General features: G+C 44.1%; 1 protein-coding gene across 1 annotated transcript; it reads left to right on the forward strand.

Moving 5' to 3' along the window:
- Nucleotides 1-1,487: 1,487 nt before the first annotated feature.
- Nucleotides 1,488-16,142, forward strand: LOC117992039 (nose resistant to fluoxetine protein 6-like). The gene is made up of 12 exons (XM_034979689.2): nucleotides 1,488-1,687; nucleotides 5,195-5,334; nucleotides 5,886-6,216; nucleotides 6,713-6,827; nucleotides 7,802-7,889; nucleotides 8,367-8,533; nucleotides 8,802-8,987; nucleotides 12,313-12,486; nucleotides 13,370-13,520; nucleotides 14,623-14,809; nucleotides 15,219-15,361; nucleotides 15,629-16,142. The coding sequence occupies exons 1-12, from the start codon at nucleotides 1,618-1,620 to the stop codon at nucleotides 15,755-15,757; spliced, it is 1,881 nt and encodes a 626-aa protein (XP_034835580.1). The 5' UTR covers nucleotides 1,488-1,617; the 3' UTR covers nucleotides 15,758-16,142.
- Nucleotides 16,143-17,853: the final 1,711 nt, after the last annotated feature.

The following is a 17,853-nucleotide window of genomic DNA, read 5'->3' on the forward strand; positions in this document are numbered from 1 at the left end:
TAGGTCCTAGGTACAGTATTTTGCTACAGGATTGTTCAATATTATATAGGTATCTACTCATAACCATAGTCTACGACAGGTTGAGATGGCAATCGGGGTATGAAGCGGGGGGACGCCCCGCACGTCACTTATTAAACTCTCAAAATATCTTTACATAGTATAAAATAAAGTCGCTTCCCGCTGTCTGTATGTATGAACGCGTAGATCTTTTAAACTACGCAACGGATTTTAATGCGGTTTTCACCAATAGATAGAGTGATTCAAGATGAAGGTTTATAGCTATAGTTTAAGTTTCAAAAAATTTGAGATCCCTAGGAAAATTGAAATCTCACTGACACCACATTAGTATCTACACTGCACCCATGCGAAGCCGGGGCGGGTCGCTAGTTTTATTAAAAACATTGTTTCGCCTCGTTTCCTCTATGATTGAGATCGGTATGATCGTCACGTAGTGAACTCGTTTTCGTAGAATTTGTGTTAGGTACCAAATACAGTTTAAATCCATACTTCCATACTAATAATATAAATGCGAAAGTGTGTCTGTCTGTCTGTCTGTCTGTCTATCTGTCTGTCTGTCTGTCTGTCTGCTAGCTTTTCACGGCCCAACAGTTTAAGCGATTTTGATGAAATTTCTTACACAGTTAGCTTACATCCCGGGGAAGGAAATAGGTTAGTTTTTATCCCGGAAAATTAAAGAGTTCCCACGGGATTTTTAAAAAACCTAAATCCACGCGGATGAAGTCGCTATATTATAAGTAGGGTTGACATCTGTAAAATCTATAAACTAAGAAAATGAGTGTAAAACCCGAACAATATCGGTCTATACTTTTTACCTCATAAATAATAATAAATTATTAAAAATATATAATATGTGTGTAGTCCACGCGGATGAAGTCGCGGGAATAAGCCAGTCAATACATATAAATGAAGGTAACTACTCAGCTTCTAGGACGGGATTTCCGCGGATTGTTTTTCGCCTCATAACTATAAGTAGGTACGCGACAGGTCGAGATGGCAATCGTGATATGAGGGCGAGGGGACGCTCGCACACCCGCACGTCACCCGCGCTATCCTGCACCGGGTTAGCACGGGGGCTGCCATCTCGACCTGAACTATAGTATTGACTAGCTTATGCTCGCGACTTCGTACGCGTAGACTACACATCAAACCCCTATTTCACCCCCTTAGGGGTTGAATTTTTAAAAATCCTTTCTTAGCGGATGCCTACGTCATAATAGCTATCTGCATGCCAAATTTCAGCCTGATCCGTCCTAAAATTAAAAAATGAACAAATTTGCAATGATTCTTTGAACATCCGAAATGTGTCTCTAGTCTCAACACCGCATTTGGGACGCATTTCGCCTTAAGTAGTTGAATCAACGTAAAGACATAACCTTTCTACAATTTTATTACTAACATAGAAGGTCTGTTAAGTTGACAATAATAAGGATAATAGCCTATATCGGCATCTGCACGCTACGATCATAATATTACAGCATTTGTACCGCTCGCGTCACTTGCTAGGACGTGTGTGATGGGCCTAATTTATATATTTTTTTTAATAATTGAAAAAAAAAACTATTAAAAAAGTTATATTTATTTTATTAAAAAGTAAAGATGATGCTTTTAGCAATACTTTCGTTGTTTTTGGTGGAACAAAGTGCGGCTGTAATTTATAGGATAAATGGTGAGTACGTTTTGTTTACACGCACGCGTAGCGAATTACAATATTCGTAGGCAATTTTCGTAGGGATGTCTATTTTTTTAAAATAAAAACCTATGCCACTTAGAAATAATGTTACCTACTTTCTACTGATGAAAGAATTTTCAAAATCGGTTCATTAGTGTCAGAGATTACCCCCTACAAACAAACTTACAAACTTTACCAAATCAAATCAAATCAAATGGTTTATTCAAAATAGGTAGGTAATAAATTACACTTTTTGAAAGTCGATTGTTCCATTTGTTAGATGATGATATAGTGGTGGTAATTTTTACGCGAACTTGAAAACACTTACGAGAGCCCACAACATAGCCAGGCAAGAGTGAATGGGTAATTTCTAGACTTAGACTCATCATTGCGTTATTTAAAGCATGATTGTCGTCAAGCGCAACCCTATCCTGCAATAGAAATAAAAAGCCTGATGGATACCTACTTTTGGCTCAGGGGCTATAATAATATAATAATCTTCTTAAATACTAGTATTTAATATAGTATATAATATATATAATATATAGTTTTAAATACTTCGTATATAAAAGAGAAATACCACTCACCCACTGACTAATCACGAAATCTCAGGAACTATAAAGCCTACAAACTTGGAATTTGGAAGGTAGGTTCCTTCTAGGATGTAGGTGTCAGCTAAGAAACGGTTTTGAGAACATCCCCCCCTAAGGGGGTGAAATGTTATATGAAAGTCTTATGTTTTTGAAGTTAGAGACGTGAAAATCTTAATATAGGTTATCAGCTTTAAATAATAAAAACCTGTATAATTCATTTTAGAAACCCCCCCTTAAGGGTGTTAAAATAGGGGATGAGAGTTTGAATGTGAAAGTTTTAATTATTGTTATTTTAACTTGAAATTTGGAGGGTAGGTACGTCCTTGTTTTTGAAGTTAGAGATATGAGTAGGTAAGTAAGGCCTTTTGCAGCGGGGAATTTTCTAATCTCATGAGAAACCAGAAATTTTACGCGGACGAAGTCGCAGGCAACTGCTAGTACAATAATAATCTATAATACTGATCTGTAATATTTCAAGAAAAGGGGGCAACCAGGGGCGGACTTTTCGATTGACATGTGAAAATTTTAACTTTTTGGCTCATTTTTTGGCATAGCAGTCGTATTTTAATAGGTACTTTTTAAATTACGGCTCATTTTATGCTGTCCTTTTTTCTGGTACAGTGCGTCACTGGTATCTCTGTAGGTAGGTAGCTATAGTGCGCAAAAAAGGCAATAAAATGTACCTATACTATTTTTCGCAGTCGGAAAATTTAGTCGTAACTCCTGCAGTGGCCAGTGGAATGGCGCGACATTGAACTAGGGTTCAAGTGTGTCTGTTGAGGAAACGACATTACAAACACATCTAAAACACATTCGCTAAATGCCTTTAGGATACAAATAAGTAGGCAAATACGATCGCTTGACTAGCTGCCACTGCGTCCGCGTGGATTTAGGTTTTTAAAACCCTAAATAAACAGGGTTTGGAATTTTATAATTTCTAAATGTCTGGTCTGGTCTGGTGGGAGGCTTTGGCCGTGGCTAGTTTTTTTTTTTAATTCAGATACAAGTTAGCCCTTGACTGCAATCTCACCTGATGGTAAGTGATGATGCAGTCTAAGATGATAGCGGGCTAACCTGGAAGGGCTATGGCAGTTTTTATTAAACCCGTACCCCTTTGGTTTCTACACGGCATCGTACCGGAACGCTAAATCGCTTGGCGGCACGGCTTTGCCGGTAGGGTGGTAACTAGCCACGGCCGAAGCCTCCCACCAGACCAGACCAGTAATTTAGAAATTATAAAATTCCAAACCCCTGCCAGGAATCGAACCTGGGACTCTCACTAATAAGACCACAGCGCTCACGACTGCGTCAGGGAGGAGGTCAGTTACTACCCTACCAGCAAAGGCATGCCGCCAAGCGATTTAGCGTTTCGGTACGATGCCGTGTAGAAACCATAGGGGTATGGGTTTAGTAAAAACTGCCATACCCCTTCCAGGTTAGCCCGCTATCATCTTAGACTGCATCATCACTTACCATCAGGTGAGATTGCAGTCAAGGGCTAACTTGTATCTGAATTAAAAAAAAAACTGCAACCAATGGCGTGAGGTTTCTTACTTCCTTATTAGCTCGTCTCCCTGAACAGGGTATAGGCCAAAAATGCACGTGCTTTAACTTATCAGTATGACGTTTTATACCTTAGATAATTACACTGAAGTATAATAATTAAGCACAATTGCATAATTGTTCCCTCTTGAGGTACCTAAGTACCTAGTTTCTATGTTGTACTCGTTCAAATTACAGTATTTAACTCCATCTAGTTGCACTAATTACTGTTACATCTAGTCTATATGAACTTTAAGGTCTCAACAGACGTAACGCGTGACAAACGCAAGCGGCAGAATGTTTTTTAATTTTTTAAATTACATACAACTTGTACCATTTCTATTCTTGTAGGGCTAACATGCGGCCTACGAGAAAATTTTGTCTACCCATTTTGTCGTCTTATCTCTCTGTCATATATTGCAACTAGCTTATGCCCGCGACTTCGTCCGCGTGGAGTACCTAAACAAATTTTAAACCCCTAGTTTACACCCTTAGGGTTGATCTTTAACAATGAGATTTTAACATGGGCTTAATAAAATATGTCATACTGCTAATTTCAAAAATATTAACTACAAATTTCGCGATTCTAACTTCAAAACTGACAGACTTTCATACAAACTTCAAACCCCTATTTTACCCCTTTAGGGGTTGAATTTTGAAAAATCCTTTCTTAGCGGACGCCTACGTCATAATAGCTATCTGCATGCCGAATTTCAGCGCGATCCGTCTAGTAGTTTGAGCTGTGCGTTGATAGATCAGTCAGTCAGTCAGTCAGTCACCTTTTCCTTTTATGTATATACTAGCTTATGCTCGCGACTTCGTCCGCGTGGACTACAAAATTTCAAAACCCTATTTCACCCCCTTAGGAGTTTAATTTTCAAAAATCCTTTCTTAGCGGATGCCTACGTCATAATAGCTATCTGCATGCCGAATTTCAGCGCGATCCGTGTAGTAGTTTGAGCTGTGCGTTGATAGATCAGTCAGTCAGTCAGTCAGTCAGTCACCTTTTCCTTTTATGAATATATATAGATTAAAATCACTTTAACTGTTGAATTATATTTATTGTAGTTTCACATAATATTAGTTAATAGTACAAGTTAACACACCACGACTCCATTACCATTCTATCTGCAATGGCTGCCGGAACCGGACATGCCAAAGACTGGTGTTGCCACACCTGACACTCTCTATGTCTACCGAAGCTAACAAGTCAAGTCTTCGACGAGAAATTTGTCTCTCATGCCGACCATGTTAGTGTAAACGAGAAAACAGTCAACATCAACAATAATAAATGTCTCTCTCTCGTCGCGAGATATCTCATGCGGCACATGTTAGCCCTACAGATCTGAATTTACATCAACTGTTACAGCAACTGAGTACCACCGGATGCCAGCACTGTTCGCGTTGGACGACTTCGCAGAATGCATGCTGGAGCCAGGGGGCACGTATTGCGTAGCGGACTACGACCTCTCATCCAGGGGGCATTCTGACCTCATGCATTTTATACGGGTGAGTTTTTTTAGGGTTTAGGGTAAGTGGGGTATCATATGAAAGGGCTTCACTTGTACATTCTAAAACAGATTTATGTTTATTTTTAGGTATAATAGTTTTACCTACCTACCTACCTACCTAGTCGTACCTACTCCTAGTACAAGCCTGACGGTTAGTTGGTAGAGGAAAGGGGAATATTAGTCTTCTTTAAAAAAAATTAATAGGTACAGCCAGATCGAGTAGAACTGATTCGATGAAACGGCTCTAACGTTATTAAATCTGTACTTGTAATTAAGATTACAAGTACAATGATTTAATACACTACATCCATACTAGTTTTATTATAAATGCAAAGTGTATGTTTTTTTTTTTTTTTTAATAGATATAGCGAGCAAGCGAGCAGGCGGGTCACCTGATGTTAAGTGATTACCGCCGCCCATGAACATTTGCAGCACCAGAGGAGCCGCCGATGCGTTGCCGGCTTTTTTTATGTCTGTGTATGTACTATACTACATTAATAAAAAACAAAAGTTTATATCTACTTTGTAAAGAATAAGTATCTTTTACAGGAATATTCATCATACAAAAGAAAACATTTCAACCATTCAAAAATACACAGAGGCACCTGCGTCTCAATAACTTGTAAGGATTACTTTTATGAATTGAATAAAACAAGGGACCTCGAAGACGTCCTTGGAGAGTGTCTCAATGCAAGCTTATGGAAGAGTCATAAGCTAGAAGCAAGCTTATCAGAAATAATGTATTGTAAAAAGGCTGATGATGAAACTATTTTAGATACAAGTGACTTCGTGGTAGTAGGTGTATATGTTTTTATTATCATGATTAACATTATCGGAAGCTTTTACGACATCATCTTATGTGAAAAAGACAGTAAAACAGGTAATAAAAATTGTAATTTTTCTTATGATTTATTATGGCTCTATTAATAATTGTGAATACTTAAAATAAAGCCATAAACATGAGCACGGGTCAAAAGATTTCTTTGAGTTTAAGTACCTTATTAGTAAAGAGCGGTGATAACCTAATGATGAAAGATGGACTCCTACTCAGAGTCCAGGATTCGGAGTTCGGACTTATAACTTTTGGAGTTGTTTGTGTTTTAAACAATGAAATATCTGCTTTAATGGACAACATTACGAGGGAACCTACCAAGAGATGGATAGAACAAAAGGATTTTTGAAAAATCCACCCTTAAGAGATTTAAATAAGTTGGGGTAAAATGTTTGTGGTCTGCGGGGACCCTAAGGGAGTAAAATAGGGAGTTGAAATTTATGTAGTCCACGCGGACAAAGTCGCGAGTATAAGCTAGTATCTAATATCAAAATATGTATGTATTTTTGGATTTCAGCTAAAACAGATATTTTGTATTCTTCAGGAAACCCATATTTGCTAGCATTTTCGTTAAGGCGCAACTGGTCAAGGCTGACCGCCCCTGGTGGCATCGGACCGGATTCCAGGATGGAAAGACTGAAGATATTCAACGGGTTAAGGTAGGAACTAAGCAAGAAACGACTAGCTTCCCCATCATCAACAATCGTCGGCTCACTAGGCGAGCACTGGTCTCCTCACATTATTTTTTTATAGGGTTAGCGAGCAAACGAGCAGTCGGGTCACCTGATGTTAAGTGATTACCGCCGCTCATGAACATTTGCAGCACCAGAGGAACTGCTGATGCGTTGCTGGCATTTTAGGAATTTGTTGGTCTGCCCCTTGAATAACCCCATGTTGTAATCTAATGGGAACACCACTAATTGGAGTTGATTTCATAGTTTGCATGTGCATGGAAAAAGGATCTGGCCCAACGGATGGTCGAAGTGCACCAGACACCCAGGTGGTGAGGGTGAAATTGCTTACGGTGGCGCGCGGTGCGGTTGTAGAAGAAGGAGGGCGGAATGAGGTCAAAAATCATGACACACAGATGATGAATACAGAGAGAAGAGTTAAGCCATAGATCATCGCTACGTTGGCCAAGTACAGATTGGCAGACTTCACCCACCTTTGAGAACATTATGGAGAACTCTCAGGCATGCAGGTCTCCTCACGATGTCTTCCTTCGCCGTCGTGGACGTTGCCACTAGTCTATCACCGCTTACATTAAGCAAAGGCATCATCATCATCATGATCAACCCATCGCCGGCTCACTGCAGAGCACCGGTCTCCTCTCAGAGTGAGAAAGGTTTTGGCCATTGTCTACCACACTGGCCATGTGCGGATTGGTAGGCTTCACACACCTTTGAGAACTTTGTGGAGAACTCTCAGGCATGCAGGTTTCCTCACGATGTTTTCCTTCGCCGTTAAAGCAAGTGATATTTAATTACTTAAAACGCACATAACTTCGAAAATTTGGAGGTGCGTGCCCGGGATCGAACCCCCGACCTCCGATTAGAAGGCGGACGTCCAAAACACTAGGCTATCACAGCTAAGCAAAGGCATACAGGATTGTAATTAATTTCGTATGTTTCAGAACAATGACGATAGTGTGCGTAATATTCTCCCACTGCGCACTGCTCTTGTCGTGCGCTTACGTCGCTAACCCACATTACGTCGAACAGGTACCTACTTGAATAAGGCGGAAACGAACTATAGGACGCGGTTGACAGTCGCGACCAATAGTGAGCGAGCGTCAATCACAGGTGATTGCGATCGTGACATTGTAGCTGTCATTCTACCGCAATCGCGCAGCTGGACGAACACCCGACTTCCCGAATATGAGATTGACGGGACGCCTTAACTACTAGGCTATCACTGCTTCTTACTCTTTTAGATAAGTAAACTGGGGTAACTTGCCAACCCTCCACCTCCCATGGCCCTCCAACCTCTCGGTTATATGGGCCGAATCGCAGGAGGGTGCCCGTTCGGTACTTGCTCTTGGCGTTTTCCCGGGGCGCCTTCTTAACTCCCTACAAATTATTTTGTCTCTTCCGTGTCCCTCATGCTCGCTCTCCCCCCTTGGGGGCTAGAAATCACTAACAACTGGGGTAACTAAAGTTTTGTGACTAAATAGTCACCGAGTGGACTCTTGATTTCAGACTTACGACGACCTGTCAAAACAAATCCTGTACAACGGGAGCCTAGTCACGCACACCTTTTTCATCATGTCCAGCTTCCTCCTCTCGTACAACCTGCAGATACAGGCCGAGAAGAGAGACATCACCTGGAAGCAGATACCCAAGGGAATCCTGTTGAGGTGGATCAGGTATTTTAAACAGTTTTTTTTTTAAATAACTTAGGTAATAGATGACTTCGTCTGTGTGGATTTAGATTTTTAAAAATCCTGTAGGAACTCTTTGATTTTTCGGGATCAAAAGTAACCTATGTCCTTCCCCGGGATGCACGCTATCTCTGTACCGAATTTTGTCAAAATCGGTTGAACAGATGGGCCGTGAAAAGCTAGAAGACAGACAGACAAACCAATCAACCTAACCTATTTTCTCGAACTCAACTGATCAAACCTTTCATTTCAGGTTGACTCCGCCCTATGCCCTCATCCTAGCGACGATCAGTACATGGATGCGTCACGTCGGCAGTGGCCCCCAGTGGGACCTGGTGGTGACCAGCGAGTCCAACTACTGCCGCCAGTACTGGTGGGCAAATATCTTCTACTTCAACAACTACATCTACCAGCAAGACCTTTGCTTCCCCCAGGGCTGGTAAGCGACCCTCAACATGTTGGCCACGATCAGTACATGGATGCGTCACGTCGGCAGAGGCCCCCAGTTGGACCTGGTGGTGACCAGCGAGTCCAACTACTGCCGCCAGTACTGGTGGGCAAATATCTTCTACTTCAACAACTACATCTACCAGCAAGACCTTTGCTTCCCCCAGGGCTGGTAAGTGACCCTCAACATGTTGGCCACGATCAGTACATGGATGCGTCACGTCGGCAGTGGCCCCCAGTTGGACCTGGTGGTGACCAGCGAGTCCAACTACTGCCGCCAGTACTGGTGGGCAAATATCTTCTACTTCAACAACTACATCTACCAGCAAGACCTTTGCTTCCCCCAGGGCTGGTAAGTGACCCTCAACATGTTGGCCACGATCAGTACATGGATGCGTCACGTCGGCAGAGGCCCCCAGTTGGACCTGGTGGTGACCAGCGAGTCCAACTACTGCCGCCAGTACTGGTGGGCAAATATCTTCTACTTCAACAACTACATCTACCAGCAAGACCTTTGCTTCCCCCAGGGCTGGTAAGTGACCCTCAACATGTTGGCCACGATCAGTACATGGATGCGTCACGTCGGCAGTGGCCCCCAGTTGGACCTGGTGGTGACCAGCGAGTCCAACTACTGCCGCCAGTACTGGTGGGCAAATATCTTCTACTTCAACAACTACATCTACCAGCAAGACCTTTGCTTCCCCCAGGGCTGGTAAGTGACCCTCAACATGTTGGCCACGATCAGTACATGGATGCGTCACGTCGCCAGTGGCCCCCAGTTGGACCTGGTGGTGACCAGCGAGTCCAACTACTGCCGCCAGTACTGGTGGGCAAATATCTTCTACTTCAACAACTACATCTACCAGCAAGACCTTTGCTTCCCCCAGGGCTGGTAAGTGACCCTCTACATGTTGGCCACGATCAGTACATGGATGCGAGGGCGTCACGTCGGCAGTGGCCCCCAGTTGGACCTGGTGGTGACCAGCGAGTCCAACTACTGCCGCCAGTACTGGTGGGCAAATATCTTCTACTTCAACAACTACATCTACCAGCAAGACCTTTGCTTCCCCCAGGGCTGGTAAGTGACCCTCTACATGTTGGCCACGATCAGTACATGGATGCGAGGGCGTCACGTCGGCAGTGGCCCCCAGTTGGACCTGGTGGTGACCAGCGAGTCCAACTACTGCCGCCAGTACTGGTGGGCAAATATCTTCTACTTCAACAACTACATCTACCAGCAAGACCTTTGCTTCCCCCAGGGCTGGTAAGTGACCCTCAACATGTTGGCCACGATCAGTACATGGATGCGTCACGTCGGCAGTGGCCCCCAGTTGGACCTGGTGGTGACCAGCGAGTCCAACTACTGCCGCCAGTACTGGTGGGCAAATATCTTCTACTTCAACAACTACATCTACCAGCAAGACCTTTGCTTCCCCCAGGGCTGGTAAGTGACCCTCTACATGTTGGCCACGATCAGTACATGGATGCGAGGGCGTCACGTCGGCAGTGGCCCCCAGTTGGACCTGGTGGTGACCAGCGAGTCCAACTACTGCCGCCAGTACTGGTCGGCAAATATCTTCTACTTCAACAACTACATCTACCAGCAAGACCTTTGCTTCCCCCAGGGCTGGTAAGTGACCCTCAACATGTTGGCCACGATCAGTACATGGATGCGTCACGTCGCCAGTGGCCCCCAGTTGGACCTGGTGGTGACCAGCGAGTCCAACTACTGCCGCCAGTACTGGTGGGCAAATATCTTCTACTTCAACAACTACATCTACCAGCAAGACCTTTGCTTCCCCCAGGGCTGGTAAGTGACCCTCTACATGTTGGCCACGATCAGTACATGGATGCGAGGGCGTCACGTCGGCAGTGGCCCCCAGTTGGACCTGGTGGTGACCAGCGAGTCCAACTACTGCCGCCAGTACTGGTGGGCAAATATCTTCTACTTCAACAACTACATCTACCAGCAAGACCTTTGCTTCCCCCAGGGCTGGTAAGTGACCCTCTACATGTTGGCCACGATCAGTACATGGATGCGAGGGCGTCACGTCGGCAGTGGCCCCCAGTTGGACCTGGTGGTGACCAGCGAGTCCAACTACTGCCGCCAGTACTGGTCGGCAAATATCTTCTACTTCAACAACTACATCTACCAGCAAGACCTTTGCTTCCCACAGGGATTGTGAGTGTCCCTTAACATCTTGGCCACGATCAGTACATGGATGCGAGGGCGTCACGTCGGCAGTGGCCCCCAGTTGGACCTGGTGGTGACCAGCGAGTCCAACTACTGCCGCCAGTACTGGTCGGCAAATATCTTCTACTTCAACAACTACATCTACCAGCAAGACCTTTGCTTCCCACAGGGATTGTGAGTGTCCCTTAACATCTTGGCCACGATCAGTACATGGATGCGAGGGCGTCACGTCGGCAGTGGCCCCCAGTTGGACCTGGTGGTGACCAGCGAGTCCAACTACTGCCGCCAGTACTGGTGGGCAAATATCTTCTACTTCAACAACTACATCTACCAGCAAGCCTTTGCTTCCCACAGGGATTGTGAGTGTCCCTTAACATCTTGGCCACGATCAGTACATGGATGCGAGGGCGTCACGTCGGCAGTGGCCCCCAGTTGGACCTGGTGGTGACCAGCGAGTCCAACTACTGCCGCCAGTACTGGTGGACAAATATCTTCTACTTCAACAACTACATCTACCAGCAAGACCTTTGCTTCCCGCAAGGATTGTGAGTGTCCCTTAACATCTTGGCCACGATCAGTACATGGATGCATCACGTTGGCAGAGGTTCCCTGTGGGACCTGGTGGTAACCAGCGACTCCAACTATAGTACTGCCGCCAGTACTGGAACCACCAAATTGAGAACTTCTTTCTGTTTAAAAATGTAAATGTATATTTTATAATTTTTATAGTGTTTTACCTACACTTGAAGGAAATCTATATATATAAAAGGGAAAGGTGACTGACTGACTGACTGACTGACTGACTGACTGACTGACTGACTGATCTATCAACGCACAGCTCAAACTACTGGACGGATCGGGCTGAAATTTGGCATGCAGATAGCTATTATGACATCCGCTAAGAAAGGATTTTTGAAAATTCAACTCCTAAGGGGGTGAAATAGGGTTTTGAAATTTTGTAGTCCACGCGAACGAAGTCGCGAGCATAAGCTAGTTTCTAAATAATTTTAAATACACATCAAAAATTGCGAACCGGCAGGAATCGAACCCGCGTCTCCTGGGATCGCGCCCGACGCTCCCAGCTAGCAGCGACGCTAAAATTATTTGTAAATGTATATTCCAGGTACCTCGCAGCAGACACTCAGCTCTTCATCTTGGCCCTGGTGGTCCTGGTGCTGGTGAAGAAGCCCCAGCACAGGGCAGCGGTGCTCACACTAATGTTCCTGGCGTCACTCGCCATCACCGCGGGACACACTTACATCCAAGACCTGGATGCTGTAGTCATACAGTCCCCTGAGTATGATTATACATAATCCATACTACATTTTTTTTTCCATCAACGCACAGCTCTAATTACTGAACGGATCGGGCTGAAATTTAACATGCATGATAGCTATGAGGTTAAGTTAAGAAAGGGTTTTTAAAAATGCAACCCCTAGGGGCGTAAAAAAGGGGTTTGAAATTTGTGAAGTCCACATGGATGAAGTCGTTAGTTTTAGTATACACAAAAACCGAAACACGTGTCGAATATTTTTACATAAAGAATAAAGTATACAAAATTTCAAAAATATTTAATGAAAACTTACGAAGTTATAAGCTTGTTGTGTTGAGCCGTTGTCCTCAAAAAACATGGTCACCCCAAGCAAGCGGCTGTGAGCGAACGGGACGGCTGGCGTCGATCGTGCGCGCTCCCGATTTCACTACTCGAATCAAATGCGGTCATTCAACTAGGTGTTCAAACTTGTAGGATTTTAAAGTATTTTTTGGTCAAAATATAACCTGTAGTAAAAATGATAGCAATCAGTACCCGTAGTACAAGATTTTACGTCTCACCAAACCAAACCAAATTCGAGAGTCGAAATACTTCCGCGTTACAGTAAAATGGACCTAAACAGCCTTGAATTGAAGTCAAATATTCAATGCCACGGATTTTAATTTTGCAATGTTTCCGCTTGGAGCGCTGGCTGTAGAAGTGTAGACAAACTTGAGCTTTAAAACAAGGCACTTAAGATCCAGTTTACTGTAACGCGGAAGTATTTCGACTCTCGAATTTGGTTTGGTTTGGTGAGACGTAAAATCTTGTACTACGGGTACGGTTCTGTTACTGATTCTGAACAAACTAGTTTCAGGTGTTGTGTATACTAAAACTAACGTTGTATAAGGATCATTGTGTGTTTCAGATCGTACCGCAGTATGTACAAGAATGACGACACGTACAGACTGGTGTACATCCGCGGCCATACCAACCTCTCAGTGTACACGCTGGGGCTGGCCGGAGGACTGCTGGTCTACTGGTGGCAGACCAACGGGAAGGACTTCTCTAAATATAAGGTTAACATACCGATACCTGAAGGGTACTCATCATCAGCATCGGCATCATCATCATCAACCGATAGACGTCCACTGGTGGACATAGGTCTCTTGTAGGGACTTCCACGGTCTTGCGCCGCCAGAATCCAGTGACTCTGCGACTCGTCCGTCCAACTAGAGGCGAGTCTTCCAATACTGCGTCTTCCGGTGCGAGGTCGCCATTCCAGCACCTTGGAGCCCCAACATCTAACGTCTAAGGATACTGATCTGATACTATCACCATCACCCTTTTTTTAACGCTGGGAAATGCGTTTTGGAAGCCAGTCAGCTAACCAGCCAGCCAACCAACTGGAGGGAAGGTATGTGGGACTCGCCGGCCGAGAGGCGACCAAAATACCCACTAAAACTCAGCGGCGCTCCTGCGCGTCGCCTGGTGACTGGGTCACGGCAACGTCGAAGCAATCTACCGCGACCCAGCCAGCGACATCCGCCGAGGCGGACCCTCCACCGGGGACCCACTTACGAGGTCCCCACACCGCACGTCCGAGGCGCACCGACGAATTGCATGCGCTTCCCGACCCGGGGATCAACAACGGGCGACAACTGCAGACCCCGCGCACTTCGTCCGTGTCCCATACCCCTGCTTCGTCCACTGTGCTCCCTGCTAGTCGGAGAGACACGCGGAGAAACCTCCCCCTCTGCCAGGTCATTAGCCATAGTCACCGAGTACCAACAACAGGTATTCCCGCAGAGAGATTATTATCCATTTTTGTTACCGGGGTGCACCGGCCTGTTCCCCTTGGATGCATCCAAAAGGGACCTGCAGCACTCCGGCACACTGGGAGGTTACCGTGTAGAAACCAAAAGGGCATGGGATTAATAAAAACTGCAATACCCCTTCTAGGTTTTAATGTTTCGCTGGAAATCCTCCGACATGGTTATCGGAGACTTTGTATAGCTTAACACGGCATTTTTTATTTTTTTTACCCCTTCCAGGTTAGCCTGCTTCCATCTTAGACTTCATCATCACTTACCCTTAGGTGAGATTGCAGTCAAGGGCTAACTTGTATCTGAATTTAAAAAAATACAACTCAGTCGACAGCTTAACAGTGTCAATTTTCAGAAATACAGTTTGCTCATGTACCCCTTCATCCCTGTGAGTGTGGTTGTCATCCTCTCTGGCGGCATCTTCTACATCGACGGAGTGACTCCTCCCACGCTGCTGCGAGTCGCCTACGCCGCGCTGTACAAGCCCATCTTCCAGCTCTTTATATTCGGGTACATTGTCATCAGTATGTTCAAAATAGAGGGTGAGTATTTGGCAATCTTCTTCTTTTTCCGTCTTCCCTCTTCCTAACAGAGAATCGGACGTGAACCAACTGGTGAACTAAAAATCTTGTCTGAAATACAGCGAGCTAAAAGGAGTATGAGGAGATGACGTTTTGAACGACTTCGTGTTTCCTCTTGGTATGATCATTATTCATTGGATCTTGTACCTCGTGGTCCCACTGGATCATGTTCGACATGGTCCTGCTGGGTGTGGCCATCATCCTCTCTGGAGGCATCTTCTACATCGACGGAGGGACTCCTCCCACGCTGCTGCGACTGGCCTACGCCACGCTGTACAAGCCCATCTTCCAGTTCTTTTTATTGTATCTAATTGTAACTTGAGAATCTGGTAAACTGCTCATATAGGAACCAAATGGTATTCTGTTCCAGATTTATGCAGTAGTATAGCAGAATGGCGCGGCTTCGCCTGGGGCGGCCGCGTGTCGTACAGCGCCTTCCTCCTCCACAGCCTGTTCCAGCGAGGCTTGGCAGGAGTGCAGACCACCCCGCTGGTCATGAACGACTATCTCATAGTACGTGAGCTTGTTTAAACTAAATTAATCCATATTCTATGCATGTTTCACTCACTCATGTATTTAGAATAGAAATATTTTTTATTCAATTAAACTTTTACTTTTGAATCGTCAAATGCATCTATCAACCTTTATTTTATAATACTTACCTTACTCAATATTTCTTTTTTTTTCCTGTTTCTCACTGCGTAAGCGGAGAGAGAGAAGATGCCGCATGCCTCTACACAGTTATGTTGGGCATCTCGTCAATTTCCTTGTTTGCTTCAGTTGATAGTGCTCTGCGCGTCGGTGTTCCTCTCCTTCACGCTGGGGGCGCTGCTGTGGCTGCTAGTGGAGGCGCCGGTGAGCGAAATCACGCGCGCTGTCCTTGTCCCACGATCTAAACATACTTCCTAAAATAAAATTTTTGGGGACCATTTCGATTACATGACGTCATATTCAACCTTAATGCATTGCACAAAGTTCGAATATGGCAGTCATCTGAATCCCGTAAAGTAGCCCCTAATTTACGCGACAGGTTGAAATGGCAATCGGGGAGGCGACGCCCCGCACACCCGCACAGCCCCCGCGCTAATCTGGTGCGGGCGAGTGCGGATAACATGCGGGTGTGCGGGGCGTCCCCCCGCCTCGCACCCCGATTACCATCTCGACCTGTCGCGGGCTATAGGTATGCACGTAATAAACTCTCTCACATCGTGCATTCAAGTCGCGCAGGTGTGGCCGTAGCTTTAGGGTAACTATAAGATTTTTATGTTTGGATAATAAAAATTATTGTCTGGTGTATTATGTTTCCTTCCTTGATTAAAGATTTTGTTAACCAACTACAGCGAAGGAAAGAGTTTACCTAGTCCGTACCACAGAAATTTCTCAATCAGTACCCTTATTATAAATGTGAAAGTGTGTTTGTTTGTTGGTTTGTCTTTCAATCACGTCGCAACGGTGGAACGGGTTGACGTGATTTTTTGCATGGGTATAGATAAAGACCTGGAGAATGACATAGTGGGAACTCTTTGATTTTCCGGGATATTTTTATCCCGGAAAATCAAAGAGATTTTTAAGGGGATTTTTAAAAAGGGGTTAGCGATTTTTAAAACCTAAATCCATGCGTACGAAGTCGCGGGCATCTGCTAGTAAAATATAATTAACGTCTCCTGGCACTGGGATCTTGGACCATAAATAACATAATTAATCTATATATATAAAATCCAAAGTCAGTCAGTCAGTCAGTCAGTCAACTGACTGACTGACTGACTGACTGACTGACTGACTGACATATATATCAACGCACAGCCTAAACGTCGTTCCGCGTGGATTTAGGTTTTTGAAAATCCCTTGGGAACTCCTTAATTTTCCGGGACAAAAAGTAGCCTATGTCACTCTCCAGCATCCATGCTCTCCGTCTTAAGCTATGCCCATGCAAAAATCACGTCGATCATTTGCTCCGTTGCGACGTGATTGAAGGACAAAGTAAGAGTAACCGGCATAGCTCAACGGGTTGCGAAGATGAACTGGCAATGGGCAGGGCACATAGTTCGTACAACCAATATAGACGTTGGGGTCCCAAGATGCTGGAATATCGACCTCGCACCGGAAGACGCAGCGTTGGAAGACCCCCCACTAAGTGGACGGACGACATCAGACGAGTCGCAGGGAGCCGCTGGATCCAGGCGGCGCAAGACCGTGGCGTGTGGAAGTCCCTACAAGAGACCTATGTCCAGCTGTGCACGTCTATCGATTGTTGATGATGGTGATGATTATGCCTATAGTGCAAGCGCTAGCAAAATTTAAGCATACAATATTATTATTATAATTAAGAACTATATACGTCATCATCATCATCATCAGCATGATTTTAATAGGGTCTTGGACTGTAGTAATAATATGAGCTAACTTTTTTATATAGCGGTAGTTTATGAATTATATTCATTTTGAATTTTTCTAATTGCATATGATAACTTTAAATTTTATTACTAATAAATAAAAGAAATGTATATACATACAGAAAAACTTATCACTAAAAAATTTATATTTACAAAAAATATACGCCGTCCAAATAGTCATTTATGGGCATTCATTTTTAAAATAACTAATTATTAACGTCACGTACAATGTACGTACGTACGGAAAGCGATTAATGACGTCACAAGGCGTAAACGACACAATTTTTCAATTGTTTAAGATAAAAAATATTTTCCCGCAGAAATTACTTACCTACCTACTATATTTTTATGTTAAAAATTGAAAAAAAAAATCGTTTACGGATCGTGACGTCATTATGCACTTTCGTACAGCGTGACATTCATGTTAAAAATATTTTTTAGTGAGTTTGTTGTGGACTCTTCTCAGACCTGGGCGCGTTTGGAACCCTCGTAGCTTTAGTTTTAAGTTTGCGTTACAATTATTATCGCCACTATATCTTACAAATCTAACTACTAACAATTAAAAAAAAATTGAATAAATTATTTGAATTTTGAATTTTGAAATAAAAATCA

The sequence above is a fragment of the Maniola hyperantus genome, chromosome 20, assembly GCF_902806685.2.
Source record: "Maniola hyperantus chromosome 20, iAphHyp1.2, whole genome shotgun sequence".
In the NCBI taxonomy this organism is placed as follows: domain Eukaryota; kingdom Metazoa; phylum Arthropoda; class Insecta; order Lepidoptera; family Nymphalidae; genus Maniola; species Maniola hyperantus.